The sequence below is a fragment of the Sciurus vulgaris genome, assembly GCF_902686455.1.
Source record: "Sciurus vulgaris genome assembly, chromosome: 16".
Lineage (NCBI taxonomy): Eukaryota > Metazoa > Chordata > Mammalia > Rodentia > Sciuridae > Sciurus > Sciurus vulgaris.
In genome coordinates, this window is record NC_136477.1 from 28,009,036 (window position 1) to 28,033,227 (window position 24,192).

A 24,192-nucleotide genomic window follows, 5' to 3' on the forward strand; every position below is an offset into this window, starting at 1 on the left:
CTACTTCAGGTGAGGTTCACTCACATTCTATAAAAATGGACAAATGCTCACTTTAAATTAAATGAGATGTTGGCAATCTACAGCTCAATAAGCTAACCATTCATTTATGAAATATGAACCAGATATTTACCATTCACCAAGTATATGGTAGGTACTGAGTACATATAGAAAATATTTCCTAAAAAGGTAGCTAAACTAGTGAAGAAGGAAGGGAATTAAAAGAACAAATTCTTAGATAAAGCTAGAAAGAATGTGGCATTGTTTTTGCTACTCCATCACCTTTTCTACTTTTTGACCTGAGCATCCTAGTAAATCACAATAACAAATGCCAGAATTATGAGGTTCCACATAGTATTATTGTTTTGATGCTCTGTCTTAGAGTACACTCCATAATATGTCTAATAGGACCCACTTCTACTTCCACTGCAGGGAATAAACAAAGATGCAGTAGTGTGGAAAGGCTGCCAATCTCCAGATTAACTGCTGATTCTAACAAGCTGTCTAATGACATAAAAAATTTTTAAAAAAAAAACCCTGCTAAAAACATGTGGCATTAGGTTCTAAAAAACACAGGCATTACTACAAGATAAGTAAAATGCAAATTAAAAGAAAAAATAGAATTTTATTAGAATTCCCATCCAATTATCAAACCTCTTTTGTTAATAAAATAAAAAAACTAGAGTGCAGTTCTCAATGCATGTTCCAAAGATCCTAGAGGCCTGGGAACCTTTTAGAGGATCCGTGAGGTCCTCCCTTTATGAATACATTTCTGTGTAAATAGATGTTCTCCATATGCTTCAACCAAATTAAGGTATCATAACAGGTTGAATGCAGAAACATGCATGAAAATCCAGTTGTGTTCTATTAAGCCAAACCAAGCAATATATAAAATGCAAAACAAAGTCCTTCTTCACAAACATTTATGTTACCATGTAATAGGTTTATAATGGCTATTTTTAAATGAATTAAACCTTTTAGATTTTTAGTTTTAATTACTAACACAATAAATATCAATATATAGAGCCCACATATATATAGCTCTTTGGAATTACAGTAAGTTTTAAAAACGTAAAATGGTCCCTGAAATCAAAAAGGTTGAAAACTACTGTGCTACAGTCTACACAAATAAAAATAAATACTACCACCCAGTGGCGTAAACCAGATAACACAATACTTATATATAAATTGGTGCCTTCAGAAATTTAATAAGCATCATAGTTGCAATGGAAATCTACTTTTTTAGGTCACTTTTCGAAATATATAACAAAATTCATTCTATTAATTAACTATGCTTTGACCTTCAAATGTTGCAGATTTATTCACACTTTCATGTATTCCATAGATAGAAATTTATCAAACCCCTTAAAAACATCAGGCAAATGTTTAAAAAAAAAAAATTGAACTAAAGTAAAGCTAAATAAATTTAATTAAATTGGAGATAAGATGCTATACCAGAGAACTGTGTTCTTCCAGTTTCTGATGCTTTCCAGTAATAGTTTCCAGTAATAGTGGCATTGTGCAGGACATAAACAACGCATTTAAAAACGCATTCAAAATAATAAATTTTTCCATCAAATAATCATTAAGTGTCAAAATATGTATGTATTACTTATCTAACATGGCATACTTAAAATCTAATTCTTACTTTTTTCTTTTTTCTTTTTTTTTGCCTGAGAAACATGGAATTTTCTTTTTAAAGCTTATTCTAAGTACCCATGATAAGGAGGAGAAAAAAAAAGAGAAAACAAAAAACAAAAAACAGCCCTTACCCCAGTCCTGTTCATACAAGGCTTGGGAAAGGCACCATGATTCACTTATTGGCATGTGTGGATGCACAAAAATAAGATGTTTTGTGAGACTTAAGACTCCAAGAAAACTGTCACATAAATTATCAGAAACAAAGTAAATACACATGATTTTGGTTTGTCATATAAAATGCATAAATCTTACACATTATTTAAATACAGAAACTATTTTAATGGGTTGGCTTCAAATATTATATAAATATTCAACTGAATGTCTCTGGATATGTCAAGTCCATACTATACAAATGATGGAAAGCTTATTTCCTGCACAAACACAACATGACAATAAAAAAGCAAAGAATGAGTTAATCTAAGTTTTTCAATGCAGTCAATTATATAAAACACACAACTTCACAAAGACAATTTACATGAAAGGGAAACAAGAGCTTATGAAAGTTAGCGTGTCTGGGACTTTCCTAATTCAAACAGAATATTTCATTCATTTGCCTAATTGTAGGCAAGAACTTTTTAGATAACACTGTGATGTTGATTCCTTTTTTGTAATGGCTCTGTTTAAGTTGTTTAAATGTAACTAAGAAAACAGACTAAAATTCTATGGGTAAGACTTATCGTAAGAAGAAATTTTAAAACATACAATAAGCTATATCACAATATTATTGTATTATTCATAAAAGCAAAAATACAAAACAATTTAGGCGTGGCTCAATAAAGACATGGTTATCAAGTAAATGATGTACTGCACTTTGATGCAGCCATAAAACGTGTTAATAACCTTAACAATATGTAGAAGTATTCCTAATTTAATGATAAACAGTGGCATAATGAACATACAAAATCATATGTATATTATTAGACTATTAAAATATGATTTGGATAAAAGACTACATGGAAGTATGCCGAAACAGTGGTGGGCTTTCATATTCCCTATTTTCCAAACTTTTGGCAAGACAACTGCACTGATAATTAGCCAACTATCCCTACCTCCTACCTTGTTCAATACACACACTCACACACTCTCACACTCACAGAACAGTCAAGCTGCATTGTGAAGTTTAAGAGTATTAACATTCTACATTGGCAATGAATGAAGATATAATTTTCAAAATGACTGGAAATATTTCCTAGCACTTAAAACAGCATTATGCACTAAAGCTAAATCATCAGATTTTTCCAAGTTTAAAATCTGGTTACTGGAAAATATAACCACCCGGTTCTTAAGTAACCTAAAAAGGAATAAAATGAACAGTTGTAGTAAGGTGCTTGTAACAAATATATTTTTCATTTTTATTCATTAAAATAATATTTTTATCAAGTACTGTAGTACCATATTCTTGAAAACATTCCTAATCTTTCTACTAAAAAGGACACTACTTAAGTACTAGAGGTTGACAAAGCATGTGAAAGTCCATATTGATGACATCCGTGAATAATTCAAGCAAATATTATTCTTTGTAAAATCGGAGACATTCAGATTTCCTATATCCTCCAAAATATAAGAGGTATCATGGTTTATCTAGAAAAAATATGATGGCACTAGATTCAATAAAAGTAGCAGAGAATGTTCTTTAGTGAATTTTGACATCCAGAATAAGCAAGTCAAGAGTTATCTATTAATATCCACATTCAAGAATTATTAACAATATCAGAACTATATTTTTTACAGTTGAAAATGCATTAGGAGGGTTTGTTTTCTTTAATAACGGTTTTACATAGACACAGTTAGTTCTAAAATCCTAACAACAGCAAATGTTAATGTTCCCTTTACGTGGCCAACTCTTATGTGTTTAGTTTTTAAACTTTAAATCCCAAAAGAGATTTCACTCAGAAAAAGGAAAAGAACTAAACAAAGTAAATGAATTCTCCAAAGCCAGATAAAACTCACAGAGTAAGAAACTCTACTCCTTTACACTGACGTTTTCTTATGTTTAGTACTTAACCAGAATTTTTCTTTCATAGTATATGGACTTTGCATTGCAAATGAGAACCATTTTCTATTTGGAAAGTTCTGTTCAGCTAAGACCACTAGATGAAATGCAGCTGATGTGCAAAACTAGTTTTCAGTGTAGATTTAAAAGATGTGGAATGAGTCCATTACAGCTTTCATAGCCCTCAATAATTATGACTACAAGTACATGTCTTAAAAGTATCTATCAAAGCACTTAAAACTGTGTTATCTAGAGACTTCCCAAAGTAAATATATGTATTAAATAATTTATATCTTGGCTGCAGATGTAGCTCAGTGGTAAAGTGTTCACATGTGCAAGGCCCTGAATTCAATACCTGGTGCCACACACACACACATACACAAAAATAATGATAATTAAAATCTTTTCTTTTTTAACACTTATTTTTACTATTCTGATGGAACTACAAACAGAAGTTTCTCAACTTACAGGCTAGCAAATATTAATGAAAATATAGTTTTGAGCTTGGGGGTATAGCTCAGCAGTAGAGTATACTCAACATACATGAGGCCCTAGCTTCAAGTCCCAGCACTAAGGGAAAAAAAAGAACCAAAAAGGTGAGAAAGAGTGTGAGAGAGAGAGAGAGAGAGAGAAAGAGAGAAAGAGAGAGAGAGAGAGAGAGAGAGAGAGAGAGAGAGAGAGAGAGAGAGAGAGAGAGAGAGAATGTGCATATATTGTGTATATATACACATTTATTTATGAAAATCACATTTAAAGACAAAATACAACTGTGTTTCAGAGAAGCAAAGGAAGGAAGGTTGTACAATTAAAGATTTGATTGGAACATTATCTGGAAAAAATCTTATCCTCATATGAATAAACTACATGTTTTATGTACCTTTTCATCATCTACCCTTTTCAACCTTATACTCATTCATCATTTTCTACCTCCTCATAAAATGTCGTAATTTTAAAAAGAAAATTGAATCCCCTGACCAACATTATTTCTTTTTGACTGGTTACAATAGTCAACAAAAAGCAGTCATAAAAATGGAAAGACTTTATAGGAGAAGCTGAGACTGTGTACTGGGTTTTCTGTTTGCAGAAAACAAATGTGTTTCATGATGTTCCACAAGGCTTCAGAGACTATATTCTGAAAGATGCTGTCTATTAACTCTCTCCAAAATGAAATTTTCAGATTTAATGGGAACAAATTCATTAACTAAAGTCCCCATAAAACAAATGCAAGGATATGGAGATTTATGAACACAGATGGTATCAGCCAACTATTTCTCTCAGCCAGACCCATTCTCTTCCTTAACATCTTACTTATGATCTACTTTAAAAAATCATTTCTCAAAACTGAGAATCAAATCCTCACCAAATTCAAAAGCCTTTTTAAACTATTCTACCTCCCCCACTTCCTGAAACATCTCTTAAATTCACCCAGGAAACATAGCTATTCACAATTCCTATAACTTCTTGAGGTAACTTTTTTCTCATTTCTCTCTACAAACTCAAAACCTCTATAAAAAGCAAAGGCTCTAAAGCTACATTGCCTAGGTTAAAGTCCTGATTATATACTTAACCACTGTGAATGAAAAGTAGACAAGTGACTTAACCTTTATGTTCTTGTGCTTTCTTATTTGTAAAATGAGGATAATACTACTACTATTTTATAGAATTATAAGGACTTATTACAAGTAAATACAAGGAAAAGCACTGATAGCACAGCCTTGCTAAAATAACCGCTGGTCCATAGTTAATATTAATAGTGGCCACATCAGCAGCAGCAAGTGCAAATTAAAATGGCTGTTCCTGCCACTACTATTCGTATTACTTTAGAACTCACCCTTCTGGAGTAAGCAGCCTTTCCCACAGATTTAACTACAGGCTTTAACCTGAGGCTAATGATTCCTGAAAGATTTTTAAATTTCTTATTTTCAAAATTTTACAAGTCAATTTCATTTGGAAATCTTAGGATTGAATCATTAGCTAAACGAACTCATCAGCTGACTCTAATCCTCAACTTTACCATTTATATTTTCTTCAGCTCTACACTATCCAGTCTCGTAAGCTTAAAATTTTGAGGTCACCTTAGAATCCTACTTTTCTTCAGCTCCTCCAAGTTGACCAGATGTCAAATTCTGCACTCTAACTTTCCTGTCTTTTCCAGAACCACCATCCTAGTCAAGGTAGCCAAAGTTCTGCCCCTCAAACTGGATGTCTGCCACTGCTCCCAAGTTTGACTTCTCACTTCATTTCTTTTATACACAAAACACTAGCTTCTATTACATTATGCTTTCCTATTACTAATTTCCTATATTGCCTGGTTTGCCAACATCTAAATGCAACTACTCATCTTTAAGACTCTAATAGTGAGTTCTTTCACAATCCAACTTCATTTCCCATTTTGGCAAAACACATTTTCCAGTGGATTCACATATCCACTATGATCATTGTGCCTGTTCATGGTCCTGGAGCAACCGAAATGTCTGCCATCTCCACTTCTCTGTTTAAGCCCATTCTATTCATTATTTATTTGAGGTCCAGCTCAAAATACACATTCTTCCTGACAAGAAGACACAGTTTATCCTGCTCTCTTCTCTTTCTAGCAGGTCTCCTTTCCTAGCATTACTGGATACTCAGTGAGTACTATACTGATCTTTATATTTTTCAGCCTAGCATTTATTGTGCCAAAACATAATGCTATTATATATAATATATATTAATATATAACACTAAATTGTTCATTATTCCTTTTAAAAACAAATTATGCCTTTTACTTTCTGTTCACCCTAGAGAATGTATAAAGTAGCAGTTATTTAATAAGTACTATGCTGTGTCTACGTGGAAATTTCTAAATTTTTAATCTTAATTTTGATACTGTAGGGCAGTGGTCAAGCAAATTTTTTCTGTAAAGCACTAGATATTAATGTCTTGTTTTATAGGCCACATATGATCTCTGTCATGTTTTCTTTCTTTTCCCAACCATTTAAAAAAGTAAAAGTCACTCTTCGCTTAAGGGCTGGACATAAACAAATCATGGGCTGGATATGGCCCATAGGCCATAGTTCACTGACCCCTGCTTTCTATAATAAGCAGGTTGCTGTTATGTAAGAAATCTCCACAGTAAGCATTTTTACCAATATTTAATTAATTTTTAAAAAATACCCAGCAAGCACTTTAAATGACTTTTGAATGCAAACATAAAAGAAGTAACTCCTGAGTTCTTACCAGCTTTTTCAGACTTTTCCTTCTGTTCCCGTAATTCCTCTCCCTGAGTAGTCATCTGTTTGATGCGACTACGAAGCTGAGCAATTTCTTCTTCTTTCAGTTCCAGGGTTTCATGCATCTGACGTTTTGTCTCTGCTATTACCATTCCCTGAAGAGAGGTGAAAACTCTATAAAGCATTTGCACAACAAAACTGCATCATCAATAGCACAGTTCAAACTTAGTTTTACAGGCACAAAACATATTTCTTACTAAATACTGCATAAGAATTATTTCAGTATTCCATAAACTGAACTCCGTGTTCTGCTCTATGCCTCAGTTTCCTGGCATGATATCAGGATGATTTTTATATAAAAATTATTTTACTATTTTAATAGTAAGTTTAATCTTTTAACCATTAAACATGTTTTTAGTTAAAATATTTATTTTATAACCTTTCTATAAATGTGTTATAATTTTCCCTGTCTTAATAAACAGTTTATTAGGAGAAAACACAGCCTTTTGAACTTGGTTCAGAGCCATAATAAAGTACAATTATTGATCTGTGCTTTAATACACAGCTAATCCCAGAGACTGCTGAGAGTGTAAAGTGCCTGCTGCCCCACTGGATGGAGCAAGATGGCAGCTCAGAGCTATGTGATTTTTCTCTTTCCTTCTGTGGTCCCACCACCAGTCCTTACTTCTATCAGTAAGGCACCCCCATTCTTCCAATTTGTTAGTTGCTCTGTTCCCTCTCTGTGGTAATCTATACTAGAAATGGAGTTCGCTAGCAGGGAAAGATAACCAAATTATTATATATCAAATCATAGTCATTCAGGACTAACAAAAAATGGGGTATTCAATTTGTCTCTTGAAAAGATGTTCAGACTCTGGGTCTTAAGAAAATTATTACCTTACTTGCAGGGTCTGCTGACTCCTGCATTAGAATGCTTCTTTTAGATAGCTACTATCCAGGGAAAGATAACAACCAGGTAAGTGGAAGAGCACTGTTAAGAAGAAATTTCAAAACAAAATTGTGGGCCTTCAGTTTCTTCAAAAACCAAACCACAAGGTAAAAGAAAACAGAGAGGGGACACTCAAACCTACAGATTAAGTCTTAAAAGTTAGATCAACAGCAAGGCCCTTAGCAACTTAGCGAGACCCTGTCTCAAAATAAAAAATAAAAAGGAGTAGGGATCTGGTTCAGAGGTTAAGCACCCCTGGGTTCAAACCTGGTTCAATCCTGGTACCAAAAAAAAAAAAAAGGAAAGAAAGAAAAATTGTTATCAACCAAGTGCAATCAAACAACTTCATCTGGATCCTGATTCATAAAAGGAAAAAGAACATTATGAGATAATAAGGAAAATCTGAAACTGAATAGATAGGTCATACTTAAGAAATTTTAATCAAATTGTTGACATAATTATGATAATTACGTTTTTATAAAATTTAAAAAAGAACTTTATTTTAAAGATATGTTAAAATACTATCGTTTTAACCAGCATATTAAAGAAAATGATAGGTGGTATGGAACAAACTGGGAGCTGCTTTTAAAAAGGACCCAAGAACTTAGAGCTGAAACACAGGTCAAAACTGTTTGCCCACAAATTTTTCAGCTATGTAGCTACTGCTGCTGCTCTAACTCCAAACTGTTAAGGTAAGATTCATCCCTTTCTCAGTCATCCAATCTCACATTCTGAAATCCATGTGTACAAATTTGTTGTTAATATTTAAATTATTTCTTTGCTTTTCAGGCAACTTGTATGAGAGATTGGTATGCTTTCATAATATCTGAAGGAACATACTGAAACCATTCACATTTAGAATGCCCTAATTTAACTTTTCTCTGAAAAGTAGATATGTACTAGAAGTATAGACTTCCTTTGCAACCATTATTCAAATCTGTAAACTAAAATGCTGACTAAGATCAAGAAAACATGGAGAGAATCAGTGTCACATGATATAAAACTAATTCTAACAATTATATAAATTAGAAATTAAAAAGATTTTTCATGGAAGCAGTTGTAATAATTTGGAAAGCAGAATTATGAATGCTTCCAACTATTTTCAAAAGCGAATTCTGGGACCCTCCTGACAAATTTCAGTATCATACATTTTGTTGTTTTACCTTATCTTGTTCAAGCTGTTCAATTAAGTTCTTTGCATCACGCAACTGAGTGATAAGTTTAGTCTTCTCAGCCATATGAAGCTCCTGAAAAAAGGTTAAAAATTCATTTCCATCTCTAACAAAGTTTCTCCTCATATGAGAACGCTGAACATCTTATCTAATCTAGATACACATATTACATAGGAGAAAAGTACATAGGAAGTCTTAAAAGTATGCTAAATGCTATCAAGCCCAGGGCACTTAGCTGCCCAAAGACACCCTCTCCATCCTGAGGATGGAAGATTTTCCAGAAAAACTGAAGGCCATACTGGAACATGTGGATATGGCTCAGAGAATTAAATAGAATAAAGCTCATTTGCTCTTTTACCTTCATCTTTTCTAGTTCTTGAAGTCTTTCATCTAGTTGTTCTTGCAGAGCTTCTTTTTCACTGGTTAATAATGTACACTGTTCCTTATGTGACTGAATTGTTTCCTTACAACGCTGAAGTAGATTCTCTTGCCGCTTAACTCTTTGCTGAAGCATTTCCAGTGTTTTAGCAGAAGCCTCATCTCCGACTAACAATAAAGCAGCATAAGCAGAGGCAGTCAATAAGATATATAAGGGAACTCTGGGAACAGTCTGTTAATACACAGGAGTTCTTTCTTTTTTTTCCTCTTTTTTTCCCCCCCAGTGCTAGAAATTGAACCCAGGGCCTCAAAGCATGCACTCCACCACTGAGCTAAACCCCCAGACCCAAGAGTGTATTCTTATACCAAAACTCTGCTCTACTCTTGAGCGTGATCAAGCAGAGAGGAGACAACCCTGGCCTGCTAACAAGGTGGTGTCCTTCCAAACCTCTACTCTTGGTTGCTATTTGTTTGATATTTATCTGAAGATACTAGGTAGTGTATTCACCTATTTTGTGATTCAACCCCATCCTGGACTGGCACAGTAGTTCACTAACAATAACTGAATCCATCCTCCTTAAAAGACAGTTGGATAACCTTTTTGTTGTTGTTTTTGTTATTCAAAATTACTCCATATCTTAGCTTCCATCTCAAAAGGATTAATAAAGAATTCTTTCCAGCCACAGTCTAATCTCTTCCTGAGAGGAATTCTTTACATATAGCTTTTTACATCTCCTTACATTTCTGAGTGAAGTTTTACATTCCAGGGGAATTTTAGACCCTCTTATAGGATGCCTGCTGAGATAGCTAGATGCTTCTTGCTGAGTCAAAAATTTATTATGTCTCTTTGAGAGAAAATGTTAGAAAACAAAAAGTGGGAATTTACTAAACATGTACCTCAAAGAATAAAATAATAGGATGGGTAAAACTAAATTTTGAGATAAAATTTAACTATTTCTTCTTTTCTAGTTAAAAAAAAAAAGCAGGATAAATATCACCATCTTTAAATATAGATATATATAGGCAATGTTATTTAGAAACTAAAATATCCAAATAATTACAAATAGCATATTAACACTGAACAGAACTGACCTGTTTATATGAAATCTAGTACTGCTATCAATAAAACAGTGTAATACAACAAATTTTCATTACAACAAAATGATGGTGCTACTTACAGACTATACAATTTTCATGTCTTAAAACAAGTCTTACTTTTCTTTTAAAAGACAACAAAGAACCAAAAAAATAATAACAACCCTTGCACTTTGGTGGAAATGTTAGAATCAAGGGCACTTTACATTTATCTCAGTTCATTTCTATCTGTTCATATTCTGAAAGCTCTTAACATTCTCCTCCAGTTTTTAAATTAGGTTTTGGGTAAGAGGAAGCTTACCTACTGGTTCTACATCACCCTCTGTGTTTTCTTCTTTAGTAAGGACTTCTGCCTGTGCTTCCATCTGAGGGATTGGTTTTAATACATCAACATTCATTGGGCCATTTCGTAATCGTTGTTTCAGGAGAGAAACCTAAAAGAAGCACTTCATTAGGGGAAAAATACTCTGGCAGTAGTACTTTCTTTAAAGCACATGGCAGATATTGTAAACAATATTCTTTTTATTATAGTAGGGAGAAATTAAATAAAAATTTCCCTCCCAATGCATTTCATTTTAATATGTGCTATGTTAGCAGTGATATTATCATTAGTCAAAAGGTACAACAAACCAAAATCAGCCTTAAAATTAATTGAGGAAAACCCAAGTTTTAAAAATAGGCTTTTTTTTTTTTTTAATTTGGACCTCCCTAGATATCACATCTAACCTTTGTTTTTCTTTACTGAAAAAATTCCACATTTTTTTTCTCTTTTTTACCTGAGTTTGGAGAACACTGATATACTGATCCTTCTCCTCTAATGATGCATCAAACTCCTCTTGGAGATGTTTTTTTGCTTGCTGATCCATTTGAAGCTCCTAAAACACAAAAAGATTTCATAGGTAGTTTTCAGTATAAAATTTACAGTTTTCAAAGTTTAAAAACACGATCAATCAAGATTTGCATACCTCTTAAGACAGGGTAGTAGCAACAATAATTAGAGAATAATCAGCATCTAAAACATTAACATTATTTAAAACAATCACAGCAACAAATAATTTTGTTCCTTAAATAACAAGAAGATTCAAGAAGAAAATGTATACTTTCTGGAGCTATAATGATTGCTAAATTGTTAATGTGGGGGGGAAGCACTTAAAACTTTACTTTGAGATATCACACTGCTTTATATCATCTTATATTTACTTAATACAAAACCAAATTATACCAAACAAAAAGCCAACTGTCTTCCTTCTTTGAAAACATGAAAGCATCAAAAGTTTTCTTATTCTGTAAAACAATAAAACTTGTAATTTTTAAAACTGCTTAAAATGCTGCATTCTTTGGGTCATTAAAAAGCCTTTCTAATGGAATCTAATGATCTGTGTTATCTCCCTGCTACACCAACCACAATAAATATTATCTCAACAGAGGAACCTACTTTCCTTGGCTTTAAGCTCCTGGCCATTTTTTTTTTTTTTTTTTGTCCTTTATTGATTTTTATCCCTCCCTCTAGGCTCAGTCCTACGTGCTATTTCTCCCTTATACTTAACTCCCTTAGGATGCTAGAGGTAAGCATCTAGAACACACTAAACAGCCTGCCTAAACCCCTTCATTATTCTAGGATTCCTAACTCACTAATTTCCTGAACTCAAAATACTCAAAATCATGCTTTACTTATCTTTGTTGATCCCTCCATGATCAAATTATTTTATTAATTTCTTTACAATTTTTAGGGTCTTTTCTACAACTGTAACCACAGCACAGTTAGCAATATTTTACAATATTTTTTAGTTGTTGATGGACCTTTATTTATTTGTATGTGGTGCTGAAAATAGAACTCAGTGCCTCACACATGCTAGGCAAGTACTCCATCACTGAACTACAACCCCAGACCCTAGCAATAATTTTTGAATGATTAATTTCCATCAACAGCCTTCTAAAGAGATTCATTATCTAAAGTCTTCCTCTGATTTAATCCATCCCTTACAGATTTGCTAGAATAATTTTCCTCACACAAAATTTCAAGGACTTATAAGCAACTCCTTGCACTGTTTCAAGTTTATTAATTTTCAAAACACTTAGGCATACTAAGTGTCCTCTAGATTCCCCTGCACCTATAAGGTTCCAAATTACTAAGAGCCAGCAGTAAAGAATTACACCTGTGCTTTCCCATCTATCAATAAAGTCCATTCCCCATTCAGCTACACTTTCTTGAGGATAGGTCTCTCAGTGAGACTCCTCAGTGGGGAATGAAGTCCAGCAAAGCAAAAAAAAACAAGTATTCTTGTATCTCCAGCTAGAACATCATTACAAACACCCTCAAAACCTGATGTGCAATCTGTAATGTACTCTCTCTGAACTTCAAACATGTCTGTTGTGCATTACTACCTATATAAAACCTGAACATTTAATTTCTTAACCAAAATAGAATGTATCTATTGTTAACACCTTCTATTCCCAAAATGCAAGATGAGAAGAAAAATATATTAAGCAAAAAGATATTAGCTTAATAGAAAAAACCTTTTAGACAAAAGTGTCATATTATTTGTCTCTCTAATAAAAGCAAAGGTGCTTTTAACTTATAAAAGCACTTTCAAGTAATATATAGCAGGAAGGAAGCGGAAAAAAAAAGAGAATGCCGTCATCATTATTCTCCCACTTCCCCACCATCCTTCCACATGACCTCATGCATGCTATTCTGAGTACTAGCTATCTTCAAAGTCAAACTAGAAATGTGGAGTCCTGAGAAGATTATAAGTTAAGGATTTGCTCCTAAAACTTCAAAAGTATGTATTAATTTTTCTAAGGTATTAATTAATATAAAACAAGTTATACAGAATTTCATTAAGAAAGGATAACTAGTTATTTATATTATAAGGTCAATTCTTGTTCTTGTCAACATAACAAAAAAAAAAAAAAATCACCCTAGTTTTCAAAATACAATTTAGAACATTTTACAGAATTATTAAGGAACTGTGATAAATCACACAATCTCTTTTGTATCATCACAAAAACATCAGGAAGCTGGATATATAAAAACTGTTGCAAGAGATTAGATATCAATCTTACTGATATCAAACATAATATCAATAAGGATAAAATAATATAAGAAATTTCTATATGTTTAGTACTGATGGTTAATTCAGACAAATGAACCATCATTAGTAACAACAAAAGATATTCTGTGGAATAGTGTAGCTACTTTTGATGATATTAATCATTCAAAGGAAATAATACTCCCATGTTTTTCTTCTCCTTTGCCTCCATTCAGAAATATACCAGCATTTCTCAACGGCTATTTACAAATTTACTAATTTACCTGATCCTTTTCAAACCTATTTATACTTCCAACATACACTATACTATCTTGGACTGATAAATTCCACAAATTATGCACTTAAAATAATACATAATTTTTTTCCAGTACTGGGAATTGATCCCATGGTCTTGCACACGCTAGGCAAGCACATTACCACTGAGCTACATCCCCAGCCCTAGAATTCATAAATTCTAAAATTACTCTGATTTGCCCTAAAGTCACCTGTTTCAAAACCTCTGGTATGGGCAATAAAGTAACAAAAAGTAACAAACTGAAACCCATGAAGAACATGCACAACAAAAATAGACAACAAAATATTCCCCACAAATGGCCACAATACAAATGGGTAGAGAGAAAAAACCAACAGCAGTAAAATATGCACACTACTGGGATTTGTATAGGATAAAGTAGAGGGAAGCAATAAGGTATGAGATGGGCTTAAGAATCACGGAAAAAAGCAATAAGTACTCACTGCAAAGTGCAACAGGCTGATTTGAGACAGTGGGTGAAACCAGGAGTGGTCTTGCCCACTCCCGTAGCAGAGAGGTACATGTAGCCTGCCGTAAGACATAAAGGAGCTCAACCTAGCCCCTGGGAAGAACTGATCTGTAAGAACTGATCTGTGGTCTCATAGGCTGGGTTGTTTAGTTACTTCCATATTTAACTACATGCATGTGAAACTGCCCACTCCCAGTATGTACCATCATTCTAAAAAATTTAAGAGACTGAAGTACTATTCTCAGAATAATAATTACTAAAACTTACCTCTCTTAATTCTCCAATTCTCCGAAGTGCTTTATCCTGACTCTGACTTAATATACCCTTTAATTTAAAAAAAAAAAAAAAAAAGCTGATTAAACATCTGCATGCTATAGTTAAAAATAACTGTATTGAAATATTATAACTCTTCCTCCAAATAACATGAATATGGAAGACAGGCCTGAAAACGTTAAGGTTATAACCATGCTGAAAACCTATAAAGGAAAATCATGATGTTACAGAACTGCTCTGCATATGGGAGTGGTTACCCAGACATTTGTTAAACTATACAAATATATACCAAACAGAATATCAGTTTCACTGTATGTTAATTATAAAAATAGAGAATTTTTAAGGCTAAATTTTAAATGCAGTGAGCACAGTGGCACACACTGGTAATCCCAGCTACTTGGAAGGTTGAGGGAACAGGATTACAAATTCAAGACCAGTAAGACCGGTCTCAAAATAAAAAGCTAGTGACATAGCTCAGTGGTAGAGCACCACTACAATTCCTGGTCACGGAATTTAAAAAAGAAAAGGAATAGAAGTTTGGGTGTCAGGGCTAGTGATGTAGCTCAGTAGTAACAGAGCACTTACCCAGCATGTATAGAGCCCTGGTTTTGATTCCCAGCACTGCACAAAAAGCTGGGTGTCTTTTTCACTACTAAACAAAGAAGGAATTGGAAGACTGAGACTGAGATACTAGGAAATGGGCTTAAAAGAGGCAAACATGCCTTAAAACCTCTTAAACATTGCAGGGTAAAGATAACTCGAGGAAACCTCATTCCCCAAAAGAGGTAAAATCTCTGGGATCTCTTTATCAAAGCATCCAGAAATTATTTTGCTGGGTTAAACACTGTGATTATATAGAGAATTTAAAAGGGAAGGTTAGAAATATCTTACTGTAAGACTTATTTAAAATTACATATGATAATAACAGCCAAAAAAAATCACTTACTTGTAGCTTTTTCTTCTCTCTCTGAAGAGTCTGATAAGCTGTAACAAGCTAAAATAAAGTCACAAATAACATTGGTCATTACTAACACAATGAATCATTCTTAACTCCACTAAAACATCTCTTTATAAAAGTCAAAGAAATAAAGTAGAAGAATCCTTTATCAATCATTCAATTTAATTCAACGTGTAACAGTTAAAACTTTATAACATAGTACATACTTTTAGGAAATACATTTCTAAAAAAAATAGAAGGTAACTTGATTATATGTGACTTTACCTTAGGCACATACCTCTTTAGAGTTCAGTACCTAATTCACAGGTGAGGATAAGCACCAACTTGCCTAAAGGCAAATTGTAATCATAGAGTACATTTGCAATAATTTCACCTAGGAGTTTGCTAGAAATGGAAAATCTGTCCCTTCCTGCAACAAACTAATTAAAGGAGAATTGGGGAAGATAGGGTGGGAGAGACAGGAATCTGTGCATTAAGCAGCTCTGCAGTGATTTTTTTTTTTTTTTTTTTTTTTTTTTTTTGCTTTGGATTCTAAAAGACCATGTAAATGATCTTATAGGGTCTGTTACCATGGCTTTGCAAAAATTTGAGGAAAGAAACTCATAAACAATAGAGGGAAACTGGTAATTCAAGTCCAAAAGAGATATTTAACCTAAATAAGAGACTTAAACATTCTAGCACACTGGATGAAATTATGGATTAACAGATTCTTTTTGAAATTGTAAATTATAAGCATTACACATCTGCAAGCTAAGCATATGACTCCAAAGAATTATTTGAACTCTATTGTAGAAGTGCTAGCAGGCTCTGAAGAGTCAGGCCATAGTTTTAGGAAACCCCTTCTATGAGGCTTATCATTTTCCTTGGAAGGCTGCTGTGGGTCCCCAATGCCACTACTGATGTTTCGAGTCAAAAGACAGGCAACAAAAGAAGGCAAGACTAGCAACAGACACAAGAATACAAAACATATAATTCTGTCTAACACCAGACCCATCTCCTCATTATCTTCAGGCCAAAAAGAACAATGATATGCAAAAAAGAAGTAGGGTGGAGAGAAAGAGTAACCCAAGAACTACATGTCACTTACAGCACTATTTTATCCTAGATACCCTCAGTGGCAAAGAGAAGCAAAGGCAAAGACAATGGACTCTTGCTATCCCTAATAGGCTATTTAACTCTTTCTGAGAAAAGTACCAAATAGTAGAAACAACCAGAGAGACTTATAACCAAATTCAGACCTGTGTGAAGTTACTTAATCTGAGTCTCTAATCCCTTTTCCACAAAATAAAACTAATTAACATCTAATTCGGAGGGGGGGTGCAAAATTAAATGACATTATAAAATACACAGTGTCTGATCCAGGAGTGGTGGTGCCAGCAACTGGGGAGGCTGAGACAGGAGGATCACAAGTTCAAGGAGCCTCAGCAATTTAGCAAGGCCCTAAGCAACTTAGCAAGACCTATCTCAAAATAAAAAAATAAAAAGGGCTGGGATGTGGCTCAGTGGTAAAATGCCCCTGGGTTCAATCCCCAGTACTAGGGGGAAAAAAAAAAAAAAACAAATTTGTCTGCCATACTTAAATACTAATTATACTGCTGGTCCAACTTCAAACTCAGGGCCTTGGAAAAGTTAGTGAAAGTAACTTAAATATAAATAATAAAACTTTGGTGGAAATAAAAAATAAGAGTTAAAAAAAAAGTATAAAGGAAAAAGTATGATTCTATAAGCTCCTTTTGATAGGAATGACTTTAATGCCCTGTTTACTCTAGCCAGCCTTTAGTGTTAGCCTGATAAATCCTTTCTATTTTGTCAGCATATTATGTTTGTTTGTTTGTTTGTTAAAGATATTTTATATATCTCATTAAGGTTTTTTATTTTGATTTGGTTTGGTTTCAAATACAGTTTGAAACCACCCATACTGTAGTCATAATTGGAAACAGAAGTTTTGGCTAAGTTTATATACTAACCCTGATCTTGTAGCATTCATTAATTAAAATTAACTGTGATGCTGTTTACAAACCATTAAAAAAACATTATCTTATGAAGACAGGAAAAAAAGCTGTGAACAATCTATTCCACAAAGACTTTCCTGAGGAAAATCTGCTTTAACTACACAGGACAGGAACGCAACCAATATAATTTAGCTTAAAAGGAAGGGTCTGTGTTCCTGAAAGAGAAAAGAGAATTGGAGCAGCACTACTTCCTTCCTCTCTTACACCAAACAGGGTGTGTCTGTCATTCTCAAGGAGTCTGGCAATTAAAAGATTCATTTTAAGTCAGGTGCAGTGGCCTATGATCCCAGCAACTCAGGAGGCTGAGGTAAGATCACAAGTTCAAAGCCAGTCTCAGAAACTTAGCAAGGCACTAAACAACTCAGCAAGATCCTTCTATCTCTAAATAAAAAATAAAAAAGGGCTGGGGATGTGGCTCAGTAGTTAAGTACTGCTGGGTTCAATCCCTGGTACCAGAAAAAAGGATTCATTTTAGGCAAAAGTTTTTAAAATGTACGCACAATGACAAAGAACCAAACCTGCTAGATAATCAGACTCCCTAAAGCCGCAATAATGGGATTCGGTTGGCAGAAGTTAGTCATTTTGGAGCCACTGTCCTTAGAGATAAATAAGGGAGGGAATAAAGTAGGAAAAATGGTAAGGAGACAGGATTTCCTTTATCCTGTCACTTAGATAAGTGACATTGAGACTAGGAAATGAAAGGAACACTGAATATGAGAACTGGAAAGCTCTAAACAACAGTCTTCTCCAAGATTTTACCAACAGTCTTGCCAAAAAAACCTCTGTACCACTGAAAAGCTAACTAGATATTGTTACTGACTACTTACCTACCATTAGTAACCAGAGGATCTAGAGGATCAATGGTTTAATCAGCCAAAGGAATAACAGCAATAGACAAATATGAATAAGAGGAAGAAAATTTTGCATATTAAGTCATGCTCCTACCTCAGAATACTTTCCTCTGTAGCTACTTAGGCTTCGTTCCATTCTTCGCAACCGCTGAATCAACTGTTCTTTGTTGAGACTGTCTGAATTCCCTAGAGAGTCTTCAGCCTCACTCTCCATATCAGAGGGTGGATCAAAGGTGGCAACAGAACAGTCCAGGTCAAGTCGATTCAGGGACTCTCTGGAAGACGTTCGTACCAAAGACTCTTTAGAAGAAGATCGGAATATAGATTCCTTTATTGGACTTCGAAACAAAGACTCCACGGAAGGCACCCGGAGCTGGAGTTTCTGTGCAAAAGTCTGTATGTCACCTGACTGCAATCGAACCCAACAGAGTGTGTGGGTTAAAATACACACATTTGGACTTCCATCATCCCCCAATCAACAGCAATAACCTGTTAAAAGCCCTGATGAATTCAATGTATATTCCTGACACTTTACAAAAATACTGTTTGCTAAAAAACAAGACATCCAGTTGTTTCTGAAAAAGCTCTGGACCTGGAGTAAGAGGACTGTGCTATAGGTCCCATTACTAAGTCACTGTCCTTCAGAGAGGGAGGGAGGGAGGGAGGGAAGGAAGGAAGGAAAGAAGGAAGGAAGGAAGGGAGGGGAAGGAAAGCAAGCCATGCTACCCCAGTTTATCCCACACAAGTTTACTGTGAGAATTCATTCACTAATTTATAACATCCTTAATGCAGTGGCCAGCTGTATACACCATCTGAATCACTAGTATACATCCAGTACTTAAATATATGTAGAATATGAGTGAATTCAATTGGGTTTTACCAAGAGAATCTATGAAGATGGGAATTCCTGATCATTCTCAACAAAAGAGGGGAATGGAGTCAGGAGGATAACATATAAAGAGCCCATTTTGTTTAAATCGGGAATGTGAGGTAGAGCTGACTTGTGACATATAATTCTGTCCTACTTATCATTCTGTAAAATGGGAATAAAAATAAGAAAACATGGAGGATAGCTGAACAGTCTGAACTAGAGATCTCTGCACAATTCAGTAAGTTCAATGTCAAAAAAAAGCAATGAGCAAGACTGTTCTCTTAATCTGAATAACAATGAAAAATAATACAACACAATTTAACTAACTGTTCTAAGCAGGATTATTCTGTTCAGGTCACAGCCGTTAGTATTTAGAAGGTGTTTCCTAGAAACTCATCATTATAACAACAAGGCTACTGGGAAGATCTTAACAGTGCCAAAGGTGGGGGCTGTATAGCTCAGTGACATAGCACTAGCCTAGCATGTGCCAGATCCTGGATTCCATCCCTAGCACCACAAAAAAATTTAAAAAGATAAAATAAAGAAAGAGAAAGGGAGAAAGGGAAGAAGGGAAAGAAAGGGATACGAGGGGTGAAATGCTTAGGGGAGAGTGTGGTCATGTGAAGGCAAACAGGAAAATAAAAATATTATCTTTAATATACAATTTAAAAAATTAAAACAGAAATGTTTTACTTATAAATTTTAGAAATTTAATTATAGTACTAGAGAAAGTGGGAGTAAATAAAAGGGGAGAGCATGCCATGGCCCCTTTGTATGCACACAGGTTGTTTTTCAGAGCAGAAACTGGAAATAATCCAAATGTTTGTCACTAGAGGATTGATAATATGTAAAAAGAAATTCAATACATGGGAAAAATTAAGTTATAAAATAACATGTATAGTGTGAATTGATTTTGCCTTAAAGTAATTACATGTACTTTTCAATTTATACGTACATTTTCACAAACACCCTTAGAACTAAGTCATGAAGAACAGATACCACAGGTTAACACTGTCTCTGAGTGGTAGGATTTGGGATGGTTTTTCTTTTCTTTCTTTTTTTTTTTTACTTTCTGGTGTTTTTCACAATGTGCAAGTATTATCTTCATAATGGGAGCAAGTAGGGAAGTCTTAAAGAAGTCCTTCATGCTCAAAAACTCAAGAACTGTTTTACAGATAATTGCATCACCAGTCACTTCTGACCCATGTGAAAAATGCTTCAATACATAGCAGACAATCTTCCCATAAATGCCACACTACAAACTAGTGAAGCAAGTTTTAAGGATACCAACTTCAAATTCCGCCTCCGTCGCTACATTTTGTGGACCCTAAACAAGTTACTTAACCTCAATAGTTTTGCTTCTTTCTCTGTAAAATGGGGATGAATGTGATGGTGATGAAGACACCATCCACCTTGTACAGTTACCCAAGAGACTGAATGAGTTCATACATTCAAAGTGCTTACAACGTGGCAAATACACAAATATTAACAATTACTATCATAGAGAAAAAAACTTTAAAAATACTGCTTCAAACAAAAGACAAACTTACAAATAAGAACGTCATTGAGGCTGGGGATATAGCTCAATGATAGAGCACTTGCCTAGTATGCATGGGACCCTAGGACCAATCCCCAGTAACACACACACACACACACACACACACACACACCATCACAGCCTAAGTAGCAGGTTATTCTGGTTTTAAGAGCTAAGATCACAGGCTACGAAGCCTGACTTCCTAGGCACAAGTCTTAGCTCTACCATTTACTAGCTGTGGGCTTTGGTCAAGTTACTTAACTTCCCTGTACCTCTTTCTACCTATGTAAAATGAGGACAACAGTAACACTCCTTTCACAGGATAGTTTTGAGGAGTAATAAATTAATATATGTGAATACATAAAACCATGACTGATATGAGGTAAATATCACCTGATATACAATCTTCCTTTCTTCCACCCCAGTTTTGTTCAGGGTAACAATACAACCAGGTAAAAATATTCATCTTCTCAAATACAAATCAAAGCTACAATGTGGTATCACCCCACATCCACCAGAATGGCTAAAACTAAAACTGTGGAAAATATACAGTGTTGATGAGGATGTAGTTCAATCCGTGTTTATCAGTTTTTACTAAAGCTAAACACAAGCATGCTCTCTAAACCACCAATTTCATTGCTAACTATATATCAAGAGATATGTGTAGGAATGTGTAAACGTGTAAATACTGTTGATGCCAACTGATAGACTGCATTAAAAAAAAAAAAACCTGAGGTTATTCACCAAACACTGAATAGCAATCCTGTACACTAATGGAATCTTAAACAGCAATGAGAATGTATGATTTACAGAGAATACAGATAAATCTCACACAGCACTGTGCTAAATAAGGTAGAAACAAGAGTGCCCACTTGCATCAAGTTCTCAAGATGGCAAAATTAAACTGTAGTGTTAAAAGCCAAGACAGTAGTTATCCTTGGGGATGACAGAAGGGAATGGAAAGGAGAACAAGAGCTCCCCAGGGGGTGTTAGTAATTTGTTTCTAGGCTCCAGGAGTCAGGTACAAAGATAAATTTGTATAATGAATAAATCATCATTTTCTATAAATATTGAATTATGATGTTACACTTCAATTAGTTTTTTTATTAATTTTTCCCAGACTCTTTCAGTCAAGAGTAGACCATCTGACAAAGTTTAATAATAGACATCATAAAAGAAAATCTATAGGATGGAATCTTTTGGGCAGTTATTGTTCTTCTGTTAAAATGGAATATACCTTTTGCCCTTGTCTCTACCCTTTCCTCCTTCCTAGAATGGATATGTAATTCTCGGAGGCCAACTTGTCTTTGTGAGGTTGAAAGGCAAGTAGCAATGACAGGCAGAGGGATAAGAAGTTAGAGAAAAAGGGTCCCCTCTTCATCTGTAAAATAGGAATAATAACAGCACTACCCTAATAGGATTGTTGTGAGGATTTGGTGAATGAAAACATTTAAAGCACTCAGAACAGTGCCTTATATATGTAAGACCTAGGGGTTTTTCCTATGAGTATGGCAGCTGCACCCCCTGCCACAGTGCTTCCCACAGACTCGGTGCTTAGTTCACATGTGTCCAGGTGAACGTTAACCTTTAATGGTAACTGTCAACACTAAAACCAAAGTAAATATGTTCACCTCAAATAATACTATCATGATTTTTTTAAGGAGTCAAAAAAACAAAAAGTATCACTTGAGCCCTACTCTACATATAACTTTTCAAATGAAGGATAACCTTAATTCTCTAGAAGTAAAATACTATGCATCAGCGCAAACTTCAATAAAAGAAATCCCACTTCCTTCATATCCATTTTTCAGATTACATAAGTCAACATGTCTTTCAATGTGGCTATCTCCATAACCTTTTATAATTCCACAGTAAGGTTTCATGTTTTCAAAGTTTTCACTTCACTGCGATTAATTTGTAAAATGTGACATAATGGAATCATGCTTCCATTTGAAACTTTTTCCAAATAACTAAGAACAAACCTGTATTCAGCATACATACTACATCAAATGTTTGGACATCACTCTTTTAATGGAATCGAATACTTACAATCAATATAGATTCGTCAAATTACTCTGAAGTTAGTTTTTGAAAAGTATCATTAATAACACACCTGAGGAGTGGTTGGTTCACTTCCATTAACACTGTCGGGAGATTTTGTGGCATGGATGGATGCATTCTAAGAAAAAAGAAAAAAACATCATAAAGAAAAAGAACAGAAAACTAAAGTATTAAAACTGTTAAAACAAAGTCTAAGTACCAAAACCTATTAGACACATTTACCAATTGAACAAAATTAGTAATTATTCATTTATTAGAATGCTTTCATGCAAGGCAAATCTAGTATAGTAAGTATTTTAGAAAATTCATTTTGTGTAATATATGAACCTAAATAACAAAAATTAGTATGTAACAAAATTTATTTCAATCTAATCACATACCTCTTCCCATTATGTCCCCAGGTTTTTCCCCATGACAAAAAGCAACAGGGATTCAATTAGCAAAATTCATTCAAATAGAAAATTATCCAGAAAAAGAAATACAACGTTAGTTGTTCCCTACAATAAAATCATATTCGAATTATTTAAGCTATGAAAAATCTCCTGATAACAAAATGGAAATGCCTCACTGATTTGAAGCCAGCAATTTAAACGAAATTACTACAATCATTTTTAGAAAATTACAATTAAAAATCTCTTCTTCCCATGTAAAAGTTTTTGTTTTGTTCTGTTGGTATGACAAATGCTTTTAAGTTAAGCAACATTCTGATTACATCATACCATGGATTTCATCAGTGATGTACGTGGTTCTCTGAGATTCAAAATTCTATACTGCATTCATAGTACACTATGTCTTACCTACAAGTTGTTATCACTATAGAAGTAGCTCATGATAAAATAATTCCATGTTTCAAACAAAAGCATTCCACCAGAGCACTGACCACCGTGTTTCAGTAACTGATTAGTCAAAGAATGTTTCCCTATCTCTACAGTCCACCAAGAAAAGGTCAAATGTTTGATCTAACTTGTCATAAACCTAAGTGGAGAAGGCACTCAGCTTTGCAAAGTTTTCTCAGATTTCTGAATACAAATTAGGTATTTAATAGGAAGAAAGTAAATATTAAGAGTTGTTAAATCTGCTGTGGTTTCATATTTCAGTCTCTATCTTTCAGAGCTATATACCAAAATATTTACAGATGAAGTAAGTTTTCTTTGATTTGCTTCAAATATCTAAAGGTGGGGGTGGTCCTCTGGGGAAGGGTGGTAGTGGTGTGGTAAGGAAAGCATGGGAGTAGGATGGTAATAGATAAAATAGAATAATAATAAGTTATTAATTATTGACACTAGGTAATGGATATGGGGGTGGGAGAACAGAATTATTC

The 24,192-nt window shown here is 34.2% G+C and overlaps 1 protein-coding gene across 1 annotated transcript in view; it reads right to left on the reverse strand.

The window, feature by feature from the left end:
• Positions 1-24,192, reverse strand: part of GOLGA4 (golgin A4) — a 74,266-nt gene that overhangs the window by 46,338 nt on the left and 3,736 nt on the right. Inside the window, 9 exon segments of the mRNA XM_079116257.1 lie at positions 6,908-7,055; positions 9,013-9,096; positions 9,380-9,567; positions 10,796-10,928; positions 11,271-11,369; positions 14,576-14,632; positions 15,528-15,575; positions 18,497-18,811; positions 22,924-22,989. Of these exon segments, the coding sequence (XP_078972383.1) occupies positions 6,908-7,055; positions 9,013-9,096; positions 9,380-9,567; positions 10,796-10,928; positions 11,271-11,369; positions 14,576-14,632; positions 15,528-15,575; positions 18,497-18,811; positions 22,924-22,989 (1,138 nt within the window).